Source organism: Crocuta crocuta, unplaced genomic scaffold (genome assembly GCF_008692635.1).
Source record: "Crocuta crocuta isolate KB4526 unplaced genomic scaffold, BGI_CrCroc_1.0 scaffold149, whole genome shotgun sequence".
NCBI classification, from domain to species: Eukaryota; Metazoa; Chordata; class Mammalia; order Carnivora; family Hyaenidae; genus Crocuta; species Crocuta crocuta.
In genome coordinates this window covers 7,593,010-7,612,789 of record NW_027551561.1, presented here as the reverse complement: position 1 = coordinate 7,612,789, position 19,780 = coordinate 7,593,010, and the positions used below count along the sequence as shown (strand labels likewise).

At 45.6% G+C, this 19,780-nt stretch overlaps 1 protein-coding gene across 1 annotated transcript in view; it reads left to right on the top strand.

The window, feature by feature from the left end:
- The window catches only part of ASIC2 (acid sensing ion channel subunit 2), a 260,605-nt gene that overhangs the window by 229,628 nt on the left and 11,197 nt on the right, over positions 1-19,780 (top strand). Inside the window, exons 4-5 of the mRNA XM_077749793.1 lie at positions 15,970-16,120; positions 18,293-18,349. Of these exons, the coding sequence (XP_077605919.1) occupies positions 15,970-16,120; positions 18,293-18,349 (208 nt within the window). The remainder of the gene's footprint in view (positions 1-15,969; positions 16,121-18,292; positions 18,350-19,780) is intronic.

The following is a 19,780-nucleotide window of genomic DNA, read 5'->3' as shown; positions in this document are numbered from 1 at the left end:
TCTTCCGACGCTCCTCTGAGTCGCGGAAGAGGAAAGCGGGATGGGCAGCATGACATTTTTGAGCACCAGCTCTACGACAGACCCAATATGCATCTTAACTTGGCAGATAAAGGCGCTGACACCTGTAGAGAAGCGTCAGGTGCCCATGGAGTCCAGAGCCTGAGTCTGACCCCAGGTCTGATTGACTCCAATCCAGACTGTGCCCTCTTGGGAACGCAGGGGAAGGGATGCCATGCTGCCAACCAATGACTGCCTTGTCTTGCTTCCTGTCTGCACAGAGGTGTATTCTGCTGGTCGGGTGGGAGGAATAGCCATTCAGTTCAGATCTGTGGCCCCGGGGGGATTTTCCCAGCAGCCACATTCAGTATAAAGAGAACCTCAGCAGGGGATTTCATGGGTCATCTATATCTTCTTGTCAAAGTCCCAGGTTGGGCTTCAGGCCTTCACTCAAGGTCTTGGGCATGCTGGGTGAGCAGGGTTGCCTGCCAGTTTTCTTCCCTAACCTCCCAGTGGGGTTCGAGCAGCCAAGCCGCATCTCGGAGGCCACCAGGGGGCAGCAGCGAACAGACTCCCCAGCCCACCTCCGCAAAGGGGAAGTTTTCCCCTGGGCACAGCCAAATGCTGTGGCGGGTACCTCGGTCTACATGCTATCTCATTTAATGCTTCCTCCAACCTCTGCAATAGAGCTGATTATTCCCGTTATGCAGATGAGGAAATCCGTACCTAAATTTTGTAAGTGTCACTGTGAGCCTCCCAAGACAACCAGCTCAGCCATACAAAATTGGGATCATTTAGTGGAAAGGAAAGTTTCTTTAAAGTTGTAAAGTACTCTGGCCTGTGTAAGAAATGTGACCCGGTGTGTCACTGAGGGTGGCATATGTAGGAATTGTGGTGAGGGAGCCGCAGCTTGAAGGATGAATAGGTGGTGATCGATGGGCTTTCCCCATTGTCATGAACCCCCCGTGAATATTAATTATTCGGAGAATTATGGGACACAGTGTGGTGTTATAAACAGCCTAGATGCAAAGCAGGTACCCCCCTCTGGAACCTCACATAAGATCCAGTTAAGTGTGGCCCCAGCAGCGCTGAGCTGATCAGACCTAAGAACTGGCCCTCCTGTCTGAGAGCCAAGCGGCCCAAGGGCAGAAACTGGATTGCACGTCTCTGTCTTCCAGAGTCCACACATGCTTTATGGCCCTAAACATCCACCCCCGCACCCCCCTTCCTGAAAAGCTACAGAAGGAGGTGACAAAAGATGAATTTTATGGCAACTGCTCCCTGCACACAGAGCCTCCCTGCAGGGCCATCTCAGGCCCTGGAGGGATGCAGCTGGAGCCTTAATCATGCGGTGTCCGCAGCCCAGGGAGGAATCCCATCCCGTGTCTGAAGGTGCGCTCCAGGGTGGGCTCTGCTCTGGGGCCCTGCTGCGGCATCAGAGTCCCAGAGGGAGAAGGCAGCTGTGGCCCATTCTGACACCCATGCTGGGCCTTCAGAGACCTCCTGGGAGGGTGTAGCGCATGAGTTGTTGCTGGGAGCCCCTCAGAGGAGCTGCCCAACCCCCACCTGCAGAATTATTGTGCAAATAAATGAAACCACCCACACTGCTGTGGGTCGACTACATCCAGAAAGCAGAAAACCCTCCTACCTGGCTCAGAATCTGTTCTAGGGCTGGTGGAGGGCTCATAGGTGGGTGTGGGGGGGGAGGGTAACTGGCCCCAGGGTTGAGGGAAGACCTCAGGAGGGCTGTGGAACCCAGAACTGGGCAGGCTTGCCTTATGGCCAGCTCCCTGTATACCTAGTACCTACACTCTCTGGCCTGGGCAGAAGCCACTGCCCCCAACCCTGCTCCCACCCAAATGTGTGGAAAGTGGATTTTGAAAGGAGCCAAGAGCCAAAACTGTCACAAATGCACTGAGAAGTGTGTTCCACTTTAAGAAAGCCTGTTACGTGAACATTTCAACCCAGACCCAACTTCTGTTTCAAATATACCCATTGAAAAAAGCAAGGTCATAAAAGGCGCCCATTCCAAAAGAGATTGTGAACAGAGGCCAATCTGTAAAGGGAACGTATCTGAAGGGGAAACAGTGGGGTGACCGGGATTGAAGCTAGATGGCTAGCCAAGGAGTGAGTGAAGCCCCAGGTGGGATGGCAGTAGCAGGAAACAGACTGCTCAGGGCTGCCCGTGCACTCTCTGGGAGGCGACTTTCACACTGCAGTCCCTGTGAGTGGAACCTCCTGCGGTTGTGCAGTGCACGCCCTGTACAGCTGTCCGAAGCAGCTCTGATAGTCCAATTCAGCATAGAGACAGGTCAGTCTGCTGGCCTCTTCCTGACTCCTCCATTGATGATGCTCAAGGGTGGAAGTTGGACTGGGGTTTTCTTAGATGGAAATGCAGCCTGAAAAAAACCAAACCAAAACGAAACAAAAAAGGAGGAGAAGAAAATGCAGGGTAGAGATGCAGTCTGGAACCCAAATGGCCACTTTCCAGCCTTCAGAGCTAAGACTGTGGGTCAGAGAAGGGACTGTGGGAGTCAGGACCCCCTAGTTCTATACCATGAGGAGGACCCCAGCAGCACTGAGAAGCCAAGGGGATAACCTGTCTGGTCTTGGACAGGAAAAGGTGAAAGGACACCCAAGGGAGGCAATAGCCCTACCCAGGGTGGGAGGGAGTGAAGAAACCCCATAGCTTGGCCTACAATGGCCTGCAAGTGGCCCAGCCAGGCCTGCGTGCCTCCAAGCTCTCCTCTGGGTGAGGTCACCTCCTCGCCTGCACCCTAGCAAGCAATACTTTTCCTCTCCCTGTTTCCACCAACAGATCACGCGCCAAGGCGATTTGTTGCGAGCACGCTGCCAGTGCCAACTGCACTCACCCTGGAGATTGTGTCCAGATGAAGATGTGATTATAATGGTGTGCTGGCATGCACAGACACACTAAAAACCCTCTTCTGCCAAGGCAGCTCTTAGGTCAGCAGCGGAGGGGAGGGCAGGGAGAGGAGGGTCAGCAGGGGCTGTTTCCCACCAGCGATGCACATTTGCAGCGTGCACAGAACTCACAGTGACAATCATGGAGAATTTTCAGTCACCCAGGCCACTGAGCAGCTCAACCCTGCCTGACACTCACCCATATGCTCACCTTGGTACTTGTCTGAGGCTCCCCAGCTAGGCCAGGCCTCTCTTTACCTCTGTGCCTTTGCCCAGGCAGTTCCCTCTACCCAGAACATCCTTCCCACTTCTCCTCTGCCCAGTGAGCCACAGACTTACTTGACTCAGCTCAAAGGTGACCATCCTCTCCATAAAGTCTTTTCTGAGCCCCCACTCTGAGTTGAGTTGGCCTGGCCATTCTGTCCTCAGCACCCCCATGACTTGTGTACAGTGTCATCCATTATAGCACTTGCTTCTGTTATGTGCATGTGTGTCCTTTCCAGACTGTAAGCTTCATGGTCATAGGAACCACATCTCATTCATTGTCATAGCCTCAATTTCTACCAGTGTTCCTAGAACATAATACGTCCTAAAAAGTGTTTATTGGACACATAGAAAGGGGGTGAGTAGGTAGGTGAAGGAGTAGGTGGATGGATGGGTGGAGCTGCGTAAATGGATGGATGGATGGATGGATGGGTGGGTGGGTGGATGGATGGGCAGGTATGGGTAGGTGGGCAGGTGGATGAATGAATAGATGGATGGATGAGTGGATGTATGGGTGCAAGTAGATGGAGGGATGTGTGAATAGATAGATGGATGGGTGGGTGTGGGTAGATGAGTGGATGGATAAATGAATAGATGGATGGGTGAGTGGATGGATATGTGTGAGTAGATGGATGGATCAATGGATGGATGAGTAGGTGGGTGGACGGGTGGGTGTGGGTAGGTGGATGGAGAAGTGGATGGATGGGTGCAGGTAGATAGAAGGATGTATGAATAGATGGATGGATTAAGTGGATGGATATGTGTGAGTAGATGGATGGATTAAGTGGATGGATGAGTAGGTGGGTGGATGGGTGCAGGTAGATGGATGGATGTATGAAAATAAAACTGTAGAGGGTGACTGCCCCATGAAAACAAAGCTAGAAGGATTCTTATAGGGCTTCAGAAGCATATCTAGGGACAGCAAACCCAAAGGTGAAAGTCATGTTAGAATGAGGCAAGTTATATTCTTTTTTAAAAAACACCCTCTTGCCCTTTTTTGTGTAAACAACTCACCATTTTCTGCTCTTGGTGTCTCCCACTCACAGACATATTTGCAATGGATATACCTTTTTCTTTACTCTCAGTCACAAACCATGGGTAATTTTTAAGTTCATTTTTATTGCTTGTCAAAGCGCTGCATCAGCTACTACTACTAGTTTCCAGCCGTCATAACAAAGAACTCCATGTGTGACCTTGGTGCAGGACCAGGACATCGCTGAATTCTGATTGGGTGAATCTTCCTCTGGTCCAAATGGTCCAAATGCCAGTCAGGGATGCTCCTACACAGGAGAGCAGATTATGGTTACTCTTCTTGCAAAGAAGTCACATTCTGAGTTTTATATAGTGTATAATAATTTGCTCAGGCTGAGCACTTATCTGATCTGTGTGAATATTCAACGATGAGTGGCTTGATGGTTTCTACAGAAGAAGCCTCCCCAAATACATTTCCTCTTGGTTCCAGTTTCAATCCAGTGGCAGTGTTTAGCTACGTTCTAAGACCACATCTGTGATTGACTGGTGATGTCTGCCATGTACCCAGGAAGAGGAAGGGGGCGCTGGGGGAGCAGTCACCTGGTTTGCAGATGCAAAGCTAAGTCCCCTAGAGAGGACAGCAGGGTAGCAGCAGGGCCAAGATTAGGCTGCCTCCCGATCCCCATCAGGAGCCCTGCAGCTGGACAGACCTGGGTCTGAATCCTGCCCCTGCCGCTTCTCAGCTGTGTGGTGTTGGGCACGTTACTCAAGTTTGCTCATCTGTAAAATGGGGATGATAGTATTTACCTGGCAAGGTTATTAGGAGGACTAAACAGTTCAATGAATCTATGCAACAGTTCCTGTGTTAGGGTCTGAAGAACACCTCAAATCTCGGCCCCAAACTGTACCCACCCACCCAAGGGGGCTTCTACTTCCTGGGGCCTCCACTCCCTGGGGTAGACTTTTTCTTCAGGCAAGGCAATGGAGGTTGCTAAGGGTAGACGGCTGGGTGCTAATTCCATGACCATAGTCACTTAAATGCTCCAGTCCCCCCACATATACAATGAAGACAATAAAAGTCCTCATAAGGTTGCTGTGGGAACTCAAAGAGTCAGTACAAATAAGGTGCTTAGTAAGCACTCAGTAAGTATCAGCTACCTGAATACTTTCAGGTAGTCTACAGTCAGTCTTTTGGGCATGTAGTACTTCTCTCAGGATCATTGTGAGGATTGAAAAAGACGATGTTCTTAAAACTGCTTGCTGCAGGGCCTGGCACGTAGTGAGTGCTCTCAAACTGCCAGGTTGCTCACTCTCTATGACTTTTGCTTCTTCCTGATGCCATCTCTTTGTGCTTTGACCTTATGGGCTGAACTGTCACTGAAGCCAGCAGGGATGGGGGATGGGATCACCTCACTGCTTCTGTACTTCCTACAAGGACGTGTCTCCCCTGAGACCCCATTGCTGCCACTGTTACCAACTCATTGGTAGACTTGATTTGAGTATTTGATTTGATTTTAGTGTTGTTTAAAAGGAGTACAATATAATCATTTGTGAACACACTAAATCATTCAGCAGGATGCAATAAAAACATCAAACTGAAAATTATGTCTCAAAAGCAGGTTCTGAATCCCCCTCCATTGGGGTTGGCAAGGCAGAAGTTGCACTTGTAGTGGAAAGTGGGAAAATGAGAGGGAGATCACAGGGCCTGGTGAAGAGGTAGGGGGGACCTCATGGTCACCTGATCCTGGAACCTGAGACCTCTCAGAGCTTAGTACCTCAGGCCCCCTCCAGATGGGACAGAGAAGCCCAGAGAGGTCAGGCAGCATGCCCGAGGTCACAAAGGAAAGCCTGCCACTGACTAGCACAGGACTCAGATGTGATTTGGTGCTGAGCCTACATCAGTGCAGAGCCTATGGGGACCAACATGGTGAACCCTCTTCTCCTGTGTGACTTCTGAGGGCAGCCCCTTCTGCTCCTCCTCTGTACTTAGGCTAGGAGAAAGTAGGGTGAGACAATTCCTTCAATAAACAAGTATGATGCACCTACTATGTGCCAGATCCTGCACTAAGATGCTGGAGATCCAGTGGGCAGGGAGACATATGGGTATGGCTAGAGAGGGGATGCACACGGGACCAGCCACCTGCCTGGCACCCTGAATGAGGGACTCTTGTAAGGGCTTCCCTAACATAAAGAAACGTGTAAACAGAGTACAAGGTGCCACGCCTATTCTCATCTAACCCTCAAGGAACCCTTATAAGTTGCAAATTATTAGCTCTGCTTTGCAGATCAGGAAACTGAGGTCCAGAGTAGTTAGGTGACTTAAACTGTCAGTGATGGTGCCTTGTTCTGCCCACTACCTTTCAGCTGTGGAGGCTGGGGGAAGAGGCAGAGGACGGGCCCCAGGGATCTGGGGACATCCCTAAGATGCTGGCGGGAGCAGGGCTTCGGCAAACAGGAGCCCTGTTTCATTCACCTCTGCAGCCCCGGTGTCCCCTCAGCAGCATCCCAGCCAGGGCCCGAGTGTGGGCTGCAGACACAAGGAAAAGGCCAGGAAGCTTGGCAAGGGAGGCCCACTGACTCCTCCTGGTTGCTCGAACTGCAGCCGGGTCTTAGGCAGCTGTGCTAACTGCAGCGCCACCTGCTGGCACACCTTGGGATCTGCGGGCTGGGGGAGGCTGGGAAAGCCAGTGAGCAAGTGACGAGGAACAGCACAGGATGTCCCCAGGCAGGCTGGTAGCAAACACAAGCTTCTCTCTATAAAGTGAATACAACTGTGGACAGAAGCCTCAAGACAGTGAAGCAATGAAAGGCAAGCACAGAATATTCTACCGCAAAAAGTGCTGAGTTCTTTGTTCAGTTCATAAATTTCAGCAATTATCCAAAATCCCCTGCTCCCTGACACAGTGGATAAAAAGGGGAAGGGAGGGTGAGATGTCAAGTACACGCAAGAACACTCCAAGGCTCAATCCCCGGCTCCAGACTCCTAGATCTAGCTGGTTGGTGTCATCTGGACTTGGCAAGAGTCCTTATCATAATAAGCCCAGCTCAAAGTAACTCAACTCAAAAAGGGCAGAGATTGCTGGTCTATGGAACTGAACTACAGGTGAACAGAGGGGGAGCTGAGCTGTTTGTTGCATAAATGAAAGGCCAGAGAAACATGAAGGAGTTTATTAGGCAATGGGGCTGGGAGCGAAGTCTTGATAAGCATCTTCTGGCTGCAGGGCACTGATCTCATTTCATCAGGTGAGGAAACTCACAGTGGGGATGGGGAATTACCCAAGGTCACAGGGCTAGCCCGTGAAAGAGTGGGGTTCAAGATTCTACCTGGCTCATTCCACTGCCTCTAATTCTCCAACTAAAAGAATAGATTTGGGATCTATGATTAGACAGTGGGACTTAAGTGACCTTACAAGCCATCTCAGGTCCTGCATACCCGATACTTGAATCTCTCTCTTCCCATCCCAGCGACGGATTCTTGTAGCTTCTGCTTGAATACTCCTCATGATGGGAATTCACTCTCAAGTTGGTAATTTATTATTGAATCATAATAGTAGGTAAGAAAGTTGAGCCAGAACTTATCCTTCTTTTTTATAAAATTTTTAATGTTTATTTTCGAGGGAGAGAGAAAGACAGCATGAGTAGCAGAGGGGCAGAGAGAAAGGGAGATACAGAATCCGAAGCAGGCTCCAGGCTCTGAGCTGTCAGCACAGAGCCCGACGCGGGGCTCGAACCCACTAACCGTGAGATCATGACCTGAGCTGAAGTTGGTGCTTAACCGACTGAACCACCCAGGCTCCCCTATCCTTCTTTAGGATTAATTAAAGTAAGGCATGTAATGTGCCTATCACAGTGCTTGCAACAGACATAAACGTTACTATCATCTCCACTTCCTTTATTACAGCTATTCTTATGTCTGTCTTTCCCTTGGGAAGCCAGAAAACAAATTTCATTCTTCCCTGAGACAGCCCTTCAGATATCTGAAGACAGTGCTTCAGGGTCCTTCTGAGGCTTTGCTTGCCCAGGATAAACAAATACTCCAACCCACTTTCAGACACTCATTGGTAAGCAAGAATTGATGCTGTACATGCTGTGATTTTCTAGCTGCTACTGTGTGTGAGGCTCTAGGAAAGCTGACAGAACAGATAATGAACCGGCCACAGCAGGGTGGCTGGGGCATCTAGGACATGACCTCTGTGACAAACAGGAAGTGGTTGACCCTGAACAGACTTTGGCTCCTCACCATCAGAGCTGTCCCAGCTACATTCTTGGTCCACCCACTGTGGTCACCTGTTTTAACAGAAGACAAAGAAATGAGCTCCCCTTCCAAAGTCAATTTACATCATTTTAGACCCCCAGCCTTGCCAAAAGGCATGATTCATTTCTCCCAAAGCCAGTTTGTGTGTTTAATGATCCAATATTGAGCAACATAGAGGATCCAATCCATTCTAGTCATAGGATACCCCCTTTCCCACCAAAACCCCTATTTACAGATGGGAAAACTAAGGTCCAGAGGAGAGCGGTGACTTATCCAAGGTCATACAGGAAATTTGTGCAAAATCCCAGTCAACTCATGAGCTCCAACGATGAAAAAGAATGAAGAAAGGAGCCACTAGATAAAAAGAGAGGAAGCCTCTGAAAAGTCTCCTTGGAGTGCTTCTCCCTTCCTACCAGCATATTCCTGTAGAGGCAGTGTAGTGTGATAAGTCAGAAATTCCAGGTCCATCTGCTGGCTATGCCACTGACTAGGTCTGTGATCTTGAACAAGCGACTTAACCTTTCTGATACTCAAGTTTCTCATTAATGAAATCAGAGTGGAAACATCTACCTCAGTGGAGTCCTGTGAATGTTACATAAAATAAGTATAGAAGCTTTAGGTTCTCAGTAATGGTGGAGTAGCTTATATCAGACAAACTCTCCTGGAAATAGCAATTATAAACTCTGCACAAAATATTTGATGGCACTGGAGAGAGACTAAAAGCAGGCAGAAGCGGGAGGATACACAGCCTTTGAAGGAAGGGAACCACAGTGAGTGAAGTACACATCTATTTACCTGACCTCCCCTTGAAGGCATGCCAAGTTCTAAGGGAATCCTAGGGATAGAGGTCAACAGGAGACAGCAGCCATTAAATTAAGGAGTCAGAAGTCAGAATTTAGGGTTGCCTGAAAGGCTAAAATTTGGGAAAAGAAATCCTAGAAAGGAGCCCCAGATGGGGAGCCCCCAAATTTTTACATAAATCTCCCTAAAGTCCTAGACTGAACTTTGAACTTCATACAGATAGGGAGAGACTCCAAGAAGCTCAGGAGAAAAACAGCAGTTGAAAGAAAGGGGCAGTAATTTCAGCAGCTGTCACTGAGGGGAGAGACTTGATATCCAAGCCCCACCCACCTAGAGAGACTTCATAAATACCTCCCTCAGCCTTGCCACTGAAATCCCAGACCAACCACCATTCCTCAGGAACTAAGATTACATCCCTAGACAAAGGGCATAGTCCAGAATCAAGGGCAAAACTAAAATATGATTATCCATAAACAAAGCCTACAGTGCTTCTAAGACCAAACGAAACCAAAGTGATTCACCATTAATTTCACTGCCTGCTAGAACAAAACTCAGTACTATTCAGAGGAAGATAACTGACCCAGAGTCACTATAAAGAGTTATTCACAACATCCAGGATACAATTAAAAAGGGTTATGTCCAGCGGCGCCTGGGTGGCTCTGTCAGTTAACTGTCCAACTTCAGCCTAGGTCATGATCTCACCATTCCCGAGTTTGAGGCCCAAGTTGTGCTCTGTGCTGACAGCTCAGAACCTGGAACCAGTTCCAAATTCTGTGTTTACCTCTCTCTCTCATTCTCTACCCCTCCCCCATTCGTGCTCTGTGTCTATCTCTCAGAAATAAATAAACATTAAAAAAATTTTAAAGGGTTATGTCCTCTAGTATATAATCAAAAATTATAATTACATTAAAAAAGAGGTAAGTGTCCAACTCCTGATTTCAGCTCAAGTAATGATCTCACAGTTCATGAGATCAAGCCCCATGTTGGGCTCTGCACTGACAGCACAGAATCTGCTTGGGATTCTCTCTCCCTCTCTCTCTGCCCCTCTCCTGCTCGCTCACTCTACTCTTCTCTCTCTCTCTCTCAAAATAAATAAACATTTTGGGGCGCCTGGGTGGCTCCTCCCTTGTTCATGCTGTCTCTCTCTCTCTCTCTCTCAGAAATAAATAAAACATTTAAAAAAATTTTAATTAAAAATAAGTAAATAAATAAATAAACATTTTTAAAGTATATAAAAATAAAATAATGATAAACATGTTAACTAATTACAGAAGCAGATGTAAATAATGAGAAACTTTTAGGCAAGATATGAAAACTTTTTTTAAATAGCAGTCTACACATGGGGCGCCTGGGTGGCTTAGTCGGTTAAGCGCCCGACTTTCACTTAGGTCATGATCTCGCGGTTCGTGGGTTCGAGCCCCGCGTCGGGCTCTGTGCTGACTGCCAGCTCAGAGCCTGGAGCCTATTTCGGAGTCTGTGTCTCCCTCTCTCTGACCCTCCCCTCTTCACGTTGTCTCTCTCTCTCTCTCTCTCTCTCTCTCCTAGAAATAAATTTAAAAAAAAAAATAGCAGTCTACACCTTGGGGCACATGGGTGGCTCAGTTGGTTGAGCATCCAACTTCGGCTCAGGTCATGATCTCAGGTCATGATCTCACAGTCCGTGAGTTTAAGCCCTTCATCAGGCTCTGTGGTGACATCTCAGAGCCTGGAGCCTGCTTCAGATCCTGTGTGTGTGTCTCTATCTCTGCCCCTACTGTGCTCATGTGATCACTCATGCTCTCTCTCTCAAAAATAAACATAAAAAATTTTTANAAAAATTTTTTTAATTAAAAAAATAAATAAATACACCTAAAATATACAATTACCTGAAATTTTAAAACTATTGAACGGGATTATCAGAAGATTGAATGGAAAACAATAAATGAACACCAAACTTGAAGGCAGGTTAATAGACATTATTCAGATGAGACACAAAGAAAAAAAAAAAGACTGATAAAAGTGAACAGAGCACCCATGATTTGTGAAATAGTATCAAGGAGACCAGCATGCATATAAATAGGATTCCAGAAAGAAGAGAGACAGAGAATGGAAGAGAAAAATAATTGAAGAAATATTGACTAAAAATTTTCCAAATTTGTTTAAAAAACATCATTCCTCAGTGATCCCCAAGCAGGATAAATACAAAGAAAATCATGTCCGGTATAGCATAGTCAAAATCCTAAAAACAAAACAAAACAACAACAACAACAACATCTTAAAAATAGTCAGGAGAGAAGAGGCATAATACTCGAGGGGAGCAATGAAAAAATTATGACTGATTTTTCATCAAAAACAGGCCAGAAGACAGCGGAATATCTTTGAAATGGTGAGGGGGAAAACACTTAACAACGTGGAATTCTATACATGGCCAGAATATGTCTCAAAAATAAAGACAAAATTAACACATCTTATGGATAAATGAAAATAGACACTATTTACCACAAGTGAACCCATACTAAAAGAAATAATAAAAAAAAAAAGTTCTTCTGCCTGAAGAGAAATGATAGCAAATGGAAATTCAGATCTACATAAAAGAATGATGAACAGTGAAAATGATACACATGTGGGTAAATATAAAATATGCTTTCTGGGGCTCCTGTGTGGCTCAGTCGGTTAAGCCTCCAATTTCGGCTCAGGTCATGATCTCGCGGTTTGTGGGTTGGAGCCCCGCATTGGGTTCTGTGCTGACAGCTCAGAGCCTGTTTTGGATTCTGTGTCTCCCTCTCTCACTACCCCTCCACCGCTCATGCTCTGTCTCTCTCTGTCTCAAATATAAATAAACAACAAAAAATCTTTAAAATTAGTAATAATAATAATACAAAGAGGTATAAACCAAAAGCCAATTGAGGAGATGGAATGATCTGCTAAAACAATATTCAGTTACCCCAAAAGAAGTCAGAGAAAGTAGAACAAAGGAAGAAATAGCAGTGGGGACAAATAGGAAACAAAGAGCAAGATAGTATACTTCAATTTAACTGCATCAAGAATAATATTAAATGCAAATGTATTAAACCTTCCAACTAAAAAACAGAGATTATCGAGGTAAAAAAGCAGTAATCAAATAGGCTGTTTACAGGAAATGTACCTTAAATATAAAAATATTCCAACAGGTTAAAAGTAAAATGTGGACCCCAAAATTTAAAAGAATGGGAGAAGATAAACAGTAAGTATAAGAGAGCTGGTATGACTATAGTATACATAGTAAATTTCAAGACAGATATATTGCATGAGAAAAAGAGGGTTATTTCACAATGATAATAGAATCCATTTCTCAAGAAGATATCATAATCTTAAATATGTAGGTGCCTAATGGTAAGTTTCAAAAATACAAGAAGCAAAAATAGACAGCCCTAAAGGGAAAAATAGAAAAATCTATAGTCAGAGTTAGAGAGTTGAACACTCAGTAATTGATGAATAACTAGAGAAAAATTCAGTAAAACTATAGAAGACTGGAGCAACACTATCCAACAATTTGGCCTAATTGCCTTTTATAAAACATCTACACCAGCAATTACAGAATGCACATGCTTTTCAAGTGCACATGAAACATTCACCAAGATACTGTCCTGTAACTCAATATGCTGTCCTGTAACTCAATCTCAGTAAATTTTAAAGGAACATGGATAGTATGTTTCCTGATCAAAGCATAATTCAGTTAGAAATCAAAAACAATAAGGAAAGAAAGAACACCATTTACTAATATCAGAGATGAAAGAGAGGACATTACTACCAATTTTTCAGACATTTAAAAAATGGTAAGAGAATATTATATACAATTGTATGCTAATAAATTTAAAACTTAGATGAAATGGACAAATTCCTTGGAAAGCAACACAACAAAACCACCACAAGAAGAAATGGGAAATCTGAATGTCTCTAAATCTACTAATGGAATTGAATTCATAGTTAAAAATCCTCACACACACACACCATCACCAAGTCCAGATGGCTTCACATTTAGGACAGGAATGATACCAAGCCTACACAAACTGAAAAAATAGAGAAAGACGAAAGGAAACAATTTATAATTTTGTTTATGAAGTTAGCACAACCACAATACCAAACCTGACCAGGACATCACAAGGAAAATAATTAAATATAATATCATTCATAAGCATATACACAGAAATATTCCACAAGACATTAGTAAGTCAAATACAGCAATATATAAAAAGGATAATAAATAAACCATGACCAAGTGAGGCTTATGCCAGAAATGCAAGGTGGGTTCAGCATCTACAGATCAATCAGTATGATTCACCATATTAACAGAACGAAGGAGAAAAATTATGCAATCATTTTAGTAAAAACAGGACACACATTTGTCAAAACTCAATATCCAATAAAGATAAAAATGCTCAACAAACTAGAAGTAGGAAAGAACTTTCTCAATCTGACAAGGGCATCTAAGAAAAAAAATATATGCCTAACATATTTAATAATGAGGTAATGAACCCTTTCCTCCTATGGTCAGAAACTAGGTAAGGATATCTTCTCTCTTCAGCTTTTTCCAACGTTATGCAATATACAGCTTCTGGCCAATGCACTGAAGCAAGAAAAGGAAATGAAAAATAAAGACCAGAAAGGAAGAAGTAAAATTCAGTGATAAAAAGGAATGAACTAGTGAGACATGCATGAGCATGAATGAATCTTGGAAACATTCTGCTGAGAGAAAGAAGCCAGATACAAAAGGGTGCATGCTGTATGCTTCTATTTATATAAAATCCTAGACCAGGCAAAACTAATTTATGACAGAAAGCAGTGATGGCCTGAGGGTTGGGGAGGAGACTTTGGGGAGTTAATGGAGATGGTTAAGCATTTTGAATAGGATGCTTGTTACCAGGGCATACACACTTGTAAAAATTCATTAAATTATACATTGAAATTGAGGCATTTTATTATTTGTAAATGACATCTTAATGAGGGATTTTATAAGTAGGAAATACATACACCATTAAAAAAGAATGAAAACTCAGCCACAATCTATAGGAGGTATAGAGAAAATATTCTCAGTTCATGTCATCTGACAGGGGATTTGTATCCACGACATATGGAGAACTCTTAAAGCTTAATAATCAAAGTAAAAAGTAAGCAAGTTGTTTTAGTGGGCAAAAGACTTGAAAAGACATGTCACAAAAGGTAATATATGAATGGCCAATTAGCACATAAAATTGTGCTCAAGATCATCAATCAGCAGAGAACCACAAATAGAAACGAGATATAACTATACCCCTATACAAATGTCTAAAATTAGAAATATGAACAAAATCAAGATTTGGCAAGGGTACAGAGTAACTGGAACTCTCATACGCTCCTGGTGGGACTGAAAGACTGTACTAGCTCTGTGGATAACAGTTTCACTGTTCGTATACAAAGTTACCCTGAGACCTATTTAACAAACCAGCTATTCTACGCCTAGCCAGTTACCTAACAGAAATGAAAACATGTGTCCAAAAACTGAACTGACTTGTACATAAATGTTAATAGAGACTTTTTCATTATTACAAAAAACTGGAAACAATCCAAGGGCCCATTATCAGGTGAATGGATACAGATTGTGGTATATTTATACACTGGGAAACTATTCAGCAATTTTTTAAAAAAATGAACTAAGGCACACAACCATGTGGGTAAATCTCAAAAACATTATGTTGAGCAAAAGAAGCCAGACAGAAAAGAATACTCAGTGTAAGTTTTCATTTACATGAAGTTTAAGAATAGGCAAATCCATAACAGAGATTGGCTGGGTGGTTGGGGGTTGATTGGAAAGGAATAGGAATAAACTNNAGGTGATTTTAAGTGTCTTGGGTCTTAGAGCGCCTGGGTGGCTCAGTAGGTTGAGCGACCAACTCTTGATTTTGGCTCAGGTTGGGATCAAGCCCCATGTCCAGTGCAGGAGGGCCTGCTTGGGATTTTCTCTCTCTCTGCTCCTCCCTCGCTCACACACACCTGTGCACACATGCTCTCTCTCACTCTCTCTCAAAATAAATAAGTAAACTTTTTTTTAATGTCTTGGTTCTTGATTTAAGTGGTAGGTTCACAAGTGTATACATTTTTTAGAATTTGTTGAACTGTCCTCGAAAAACATGCATTTTATTACATTTTTTATTCTCCGATTTTTAAAAAAAAAATGATATAAAGGATTCAGCTTGGGGCTTCACAAATAGTAAGTCCTCACAGCCCTTTACCTTCCCCAGTCTCAGCAGGCACATACCATAGGCATGACAGCATTCTCTGGTCATTGGACCTCTGAGAATAAAGACATTTTCCCCAAAGGAGTTTATCCATAGCATGACACTGGGGAAGGGGGTGGTGCTCTAGTCTGGGCCATGGATCATAAATAACATTGATTATGCCATTTCTTCCTGGACCATCTGAAGGTTCTGGCCCCCAGGTCTAGGTCTGGGGTCCCAGTGTTCCCAGCCAAGAGGGTAGAGTGTAGTTGGGTCATTCCAAGGGATTTGAGATGACAAAGTATGAAGTAGAAAGGCACACGGCAAATATAAGAGACTTTGAGATCAGCATTTATGGGAAGGTTATACAAGACAGGAAAATGAGTATTGGAGCCAGACATGGAAATCCTATGAGGTCAATGGAGCTATATTGTACTGTAGCAGATGGTCAATAATTGTTCTTTGATGGAATAAATGTGATATTGAGGCTGTCGATGCTGAATCTCCAGGAATGACTGCTGCCCCCACCTTCCTGTCTTGCAGCTCACGTACCTGCCCCCACCGTGGGGTGAGTGCCGATCCTCAGAGATGGGACTCGACTTCTTTCCTGTTTACAGCATCACCGCCTGTCGGATTGACTGTGAGACGCGCTACATCGTGGAGAACTGCAACTGTCGTATGGTGCACATGCCAGGTCAGTGCCAGGGGACTGCCTGAGACCCTCTGTGCTCTTCCCACCCTAGCAGAAAACACTGTGTCCACTCCACAAGGACCGCAGGGATGCTGTTCTGGGAAAGGCTAGTATTCGGTCCCAAACTGGGGACGGCAGAGGGAAACATCCAGTCTGGCAAGCAAGGCAGCATCCTGGTGTCCAGAAGTGTCCAGATGTTTGAAGAATGCTCCTCCCAGTGCTCACCGTGTTTATTAACTGTTTGCTGCTCTTACCTCCTAGAGTTCAGTGTCCAGGTATCGAAGCGCCTGCAATTCTTGCATCCTGAAGTGGCACCTGTTCAAACATCCAGGTGTCTGTTGCTTTCATCCAGATGGTTTCCTTCTTGCATCCAAATGTCTAGCACTCTTTCAGATGAGACAAAAGTCCATCAGCCAGCAAATAGATAGATATGTTTGTCTTGCTTTTCTGTTGTCAGACTAACAATGCACGTAGCCATCTTATTAGAGGTGGTCAGAATCAGAGGCAGAAGCACAGGGAGGGGCAGGTAGAGACAGGGCTAATTCAAGCATGAAGAGTTTGGTATGCAACAGAGAAGGGAGGATGACAAGCTGGGAGGCAGGGACCTTGGCTTCTAATTCAGATTCCTCCACCTAGCTGCTGTGTGACCTGGCACATGTTACTAAACCTCTCGGTTCTCACCTTCATTATCTCCAAAACACAATCATTAGTTGTTATGAAGATAAAATTAGGCTAAAATATAAAAGTGCAAAAGGCAGTGGTCATTTTATTAGCACATGGGGAGAGGAAACCAAAAGTAGACTGATGATCTACTATGTGTTGGGAACTTTGCTTATCCTATTTAGTGGCTACTATTTCATGGTTATATCATACTTTATTTACGCTTATTTAACTAAATCCTTATATCAGACATTTAGTTCATTCTCAGTTGTTTTCTGTTATAAACAATGCTCAGATTTAGCACATAGCTAATTCTTTTTTTTTTTAATGTTTTATTTATTTCTAGGAGAGAGAGACAGCGTGAGCAGGGGAGGGTCAGAGAGAGAGGGATTCACAGACTCTGAAACAGGTCCAGGCTCTGAGCTGGCAGTCAGCACAGAGCCCGATGCGGGGCTCGAACCCACGAACCACGAGATCATGACCTAAGCGAAAGTCTAACTGACTAAGCCACCCAGGCGCCCCGCATATAGCTAATTCTAATAATCTCATCAGTAATCAGTAATTTTTTTCTAGAAATCTAATTGTAAAATTGCTGATCTTTAAAATTGCCTCTGCACTTCCCAGAAGACAGGGCAAAAAGGGAAACACCAGTTACATTGTTATTGTTGGAAAGAAGGAAGCATACCAGCTCTCAGCTCTTAAAAAGGGTATTTAGGGAAATAGTAAGGAAAGGACATTGTGGTAGGTTTAATTTTAGCACTCTATTAAAAAAGGGGGGAGGGGGGTCTGGATTTCTATAGAGAGACCAGAGGGGACGATAGAGCACTGGTGAATGTTACCTGTCTGATGCTCAGACTAGATCTCCAGCCAGTGAGGTTCCCCCAGGGAACCTGAGCTGAAAGCAAGCAGTAGAGATTTTAACCATTCTACCCATGACATTGTTACTGGCATCTCTGTTATGAGTGCGGAATTAAGGGCAGAGCAAGAGACTTACAAAGTAGCCCTTGCTCACAGACAGCAGAGCTGTGTGATGGGAAGAACCCTGGCCTCGGGGTCAGACTCGTCAGACCGGAGGGTTCAAAACCCACCTCCATCATTGCTCACTCTTGATGTCCTGGGAAGGCAGGATACTTTAGCCTCATGTCTCTCAGGGGTAAAACAGGAGGTACCTGTGTGAGTTAAAGGCAAGGATGCGTGCCCTGAGGTAGCAAGTGCTTTCTGCCACGTCTCTGCTTTCAGCCACCAAGACCTTCTCACCTATCACCCACCTGAGCTAGTTGGGTCAGCACAGCAATCTGGGAGGAGTTAGCTAGGCGGGCTCTATATTCACCTGCCCAAGCTCACAGAGCAGAGCAGACCCAATCCCCTGGTTCTGGGTACGCTGCACCCACAATTGCTGCCAGCTCTGGGGCACTGGGGCACCTCCCGGTCGGTCAGTCGCAGGATGCTTCTCTTTCCCCAGCCCAGGAGGGAAGCGTTGCTGCCTGAGTACCTCCCTGTGTCTCTTCCTTGCAGGGGACGCCCCTTTCTGTACCCCTGAGCAGCACAAGGAGTGCGCAGAGCCTGCTCTAGGTGAGTACTGGGAGACACATGGGGTGGGGGGCTAAGCTTGAGACCTCAGAGTCTTCTGTGTGTGGGAGAGATTTGCTGGAAGGGGGAATGGAGGAGGAGGAGGTGGAGGAGGAGTGGCTGTCTGGGGCCACCACAGAGCAGGAACTGGAGAGGAAGGTGGAGAGGAGGAAGGAGAGAGGGCGGAGAGGGAACTGATGCAGGCAGATGAGGGCTGGCAGGGCACTGGGGGGGGGTGAAAGGAAGTAGAGAGGTGCAGATAGAGAAGAGGTGGGTGTCAGGGGAATGGAGAGCACTGAGGAGCACAGAGGAAGGACAGAGATGGAGAAAGGATGAACAGTGGACATCTGGGTGGGCACCAAAGGAGGTGGGGGGTGGGAGGAAGAAGCAGCCGCTGTGCATTTCCCCCTCCTCCTCCTGTGGCTGGGTGGCTGAGGGTTGGAATAACTGCTGGATTCTCCCACTGGAAAAGTTCAGGTGCAAGAGATCCCACAAACTAGCTACAACCCCAAAGCTAGACTCACTTCACTGCCTGCCTCTGTCTGCACCGGGGAAGTGATCTATGATCAAGACAAGCGGAGAGCGTGTTTAAATCATAGAGACACAAATTCATTCAGCAGCTGCACTTGCTGGAGCTAAGCTAAGACAGCTCTGGACTCCTGTGTCCAGATGCTTCCAGAAGGACTGGCTGGGGGGGGGGGGGGGCGCCAGCCCTGNCCCACTGGAAAAGTTCAGGTGCAAGAGATCCCACAAACTAGCTACAACCCCAAAGCTAGACTCACTTCACTGCCTGCCTCTGTCTGCACCGGGGAAGTGATCTACGATCAAGACAAGCGGAGAGCGTGTTTAAATCATAGAGACACAAATTCATTCAGCAGCTGCACTTGCTGGAGCTAAGCTAAGACAGCTCTGGACTCCTGTGTCCAGATGCTTCCAGAAGGACTGGCTGGGGGTGGGGGGGTGCGCCAGCCTTAGAGGAGAGTGAGAGACATGTACAAAGATGTCTCTCTTTGGAGTATGGAATCCCATGGGTAACACTGCCGTGACCAGAGAGATGGAGGGAAGGAAGTGATATCTTTAGCCACCCCTGCCTAAGTTGAAGAGAGGAGCAGAAGACTTCCACAGGCCTGGAGGTTGCATCTAGGGACAGGAATGGAAAATCTTTGCCTGTGTCCGAACCCAGCAGGCAGAGAAGGTAGGCTCTGGCTAGGAAGGAGCCTCAGAGGGAATGCCATGGAGCCCCGGGTTTCAGATAAGATGGTGTCCTATGTTTGCCGCTGATGGGAGGCCCACTTTGTGGATGAGAACACTGAGGCTAGGAGCAGAGAAAAAGGCTCTGGGAAGCTGAAAGGGTCAGGACTCCCTGGGAGCCCAGTCTCCAAAAGTGTGCCTTTCAACAATTTTTAAAGGACAACACAATAAAGAAAGTGAAAG